General features: G+C 47.8%; 1 protein-coding gene across 1 annotated transcript; it reads left to right on the top strand.

Annotated features, from left to right (window-relative positions):
- The first annotated feature begins 376 nt into the window (after window positions 1–376).
- On the top strand, window positions 377–2,098 carry LOC118408371 (galactose-3-O-sulfotransferase 2-like). The gene is made up of 2 exons (XM_035809136.1): window positions 377–388; window positions 707–2,098. Exons 1-2 carry the CDS (start codon window positions 377–379, stop codon window positions 2,096–2,098), a joined length of 1,404 nt encoding a protein of 467 aa, XP_035665029.1.
- Window positions 2,099–2,781: the final 683 nt, after the last annotated feature.

Consider the following 2,781-nt stretch of genomic DNA (forward strand, 5'->3'; position numbering starts at 1 on the left):
AAGCTCCAACCGCACGGGGGCGCAGCTGAGTGGTGATAGTCTGTATGTCAAGACGAAGATGGCAACACGGTGCAGCCGCAAGAGGGCGTTGTTGTCCATCGGCGCTCTTCTCCTGTCTGTCGCGTTACTGGCGCATTATCGATGGGATGTTCCATTATCAATCACAGGGAGGCAGGCTCAAGCCCAAGGCAACAGTAATAAGGAAAGGTAAGACAACTTTCAGTAGCCTCCACCAGGCCTTCCTATGCGGGTGAGCGGATCGTAGAATTCGGCAAAAATCGGAAAATTTGCCAAGGGAGTCAGCCACGCTAAGGTTCAGGTCTCCCCTCCAAATCATTTGGTAGCAAAACACCCCTGGCAAACTATTCTCCCTATAATGGCCAACGTAGTCAGTCTCATAGAGACTAAACTTTCAGCCCGTTTATTTGAGAAAGTAAGATAGTGATCTAACACAGCTGACCTCTCACATTCTCCTATTTGTTCATTACTTTATCTATTTAATAGCAAATGTCACAAAGTACATGACACAGACTCTCAGTCTCAGGCAGCGTTGCTAATATTAGAGAGTCTGCAAATACAGAGGAATGGTAATACAATGTGAAACATCACCGGCAATATCATTTCAAATTCATTAATTAGCCACTGTCGTTTCGTTGTAATAAAGTTTTCTATTTAACTGAAAGTTACATTTCATTGTAGGCACCAGTTCAAAGTTTCCGAAGAAGATGGCAGGAACGCAGACTTGCGGGAGAATGAGGAACTGCGTGGAGAAAAATACGGCATCAACAAGGACGTCAGTAGATTCCACAGCACTTGTAGGCCAAAATCTAACATAGTTTTTCTAAAGAGCCACAAAACGGCGAGTTCCACCGTACAGAACATCCTGATGAGATACGGACTGGCCAACAACCTCACCTTCGCCCTACCGAAAAGGGAGAACTTCCTCAACTGGCCAAAATTCTTCCACAAGTCGTCTGTTCTACAGGAACATCTCCATGGTAACCAGGAACATCTCCATGGCAACCAGGAGCGTCTCCTTGGTAACCGGGAACATCTCCATGGTAACCAGGAGCGTCTCCATGGTAACAAGGAACATCTCCATGGCAACCAGGAGCGTCTCCATGGTAACCAGGAACATCTCCATGGTAACCAGGATCGTCGCCATGGTAACCATACAGCCTACAACATCCTCTGCCATCACACGCGGTTTCACTACGACAACATCCGGGACCTCATGCCAGACGACTCCGTGTACGTGACCATTGTTAGGAACCCGGTGGACATGTTTGAGTCGATTTTTACCTACAGAAGACTTGACAAGAAGTACCACATTTCTCAACCAAACTCCTTAAAGGTGTTCCTCGACAGCCCCTCAGACTTCGTGAAGAAATATGGTCGGACAGAACATTCCCAGAATCCTTTGCTCTACGATCTGGGTTACGACAGCGATCAGCTGACGTCATCACAGACGATACAATCAGCTATTGATCGGATCGGTCAGATATTTTCCGTTGTCATGGTAGCAGACTATTTTGAAGAGTCATTGATATTGTTGAAGCATGTTTTATGCTGGTCGTTAGATGACGTCACCTTTTTCAAGGTTAACGTCAGAAGCGACAAGTCCGTGCGTCACGTGACCGCAGACATGGCGGGAAAAATCCGCCAATGGAACAAGGCGGACGCCATGTTGTTCGAACACTTCAACAGAACTTTGTGGGCGAAACTTTCCAAACTGCCCTTCAACTGGAGGCAGGAAGTCCAGCTCCTCAAGGAGAGAAACCAGCGTCTTAAAGACGCGTGTCTGAAGTCTGACGACGCCTCCAACACGGAAATAAGAGAGCAGAAGTTCCGAGTCTGGGAGCCGGAGGGAGTTTCTGTGCGCGGGTTCCTCCTGAGAGACTCTGCCCGGGAGAACAGGACTTGTGTCAACATGGCGAAACCGCCCAAACCGTTTACTTACGAGCTGCAGGACAGGGAGAGGCTTAGGCTCGGGACGGGACAGCTGCATGACAGGGAAAGGGCGGGACAGCTGCAGTACAGGGAAAGGGAAAGACTTAGACTCGGGACAGCTGCAGGACAGGGAAAGGGCGGGACTTAGATTCGGGACAGCTGCAGGACAGGGAAAGGGTGAGACTCGGGACAGCTGCAGGACAGGGAAAGGGTGAGACTCGGGACAGCTGCAGGACAGGGAAAGAGCGAGACTTAGACTCGGGGCAGCTGCAGGACAGGGAAAGGGCGAGACTTAGACTCAGGACAGCTGCAGGACAGGGAGGGGCTTAGACTCGAGACAGCCGGTTTGGGCTGAATTATGTGGAAGTTGTATCTAATAATATTGACGTTGACGCATTTACAAAATTTGGAGTACCAAAATCTCAGGGCAGAGAAGTCATCAGAGCAGAGGATGAGGCAAATTATTTCTTCCTCCAACGACCTCATGTCTCATGCGAGACAGAGTCGTCTGGAGGGATTTCATGAACTGAACATGTACACTTCACCAAATTACCATTGACTTATATACATGATACATGTAACGTTATATAGAATTTGTAAAGTTTATAACGTTTTTTGACGTGTGTGTGTGTGTGTGTGTGTGTATTGAGTCTTACCCTCCTTGGTCTTACATATTTGTAAAGCACTATGGAGCTTTATGAACTTTGAACACGTCGTAAATTCCACTTCAGTCCCTTTCGTTCTATTGATGCAAATAAATTACACAGTCATTCATTCATCCATCCGTTCCATCAGGTCAGGTAATGTTACTGTCGGCCAGGCCGAAAAACA

This window comes from Branchiostoma floridae, unplaced genomic scaffold (assembly GCF_000003815.2).
Source record: "Branchiostoma floridae strain S238N-H82 unplaced genomic scaffold, Bfl_VNyyK Sc7u5tJ_1578, whole genome shotgun sequence".
Taxonomy (NCBI): domain Eukaryota; kingdom Metazoa; phylum Chordata; class Leptocardii; order Amphioxiformes; family Branchiostomatidae; genus Branchiostoma; species Branchiostoma floridae.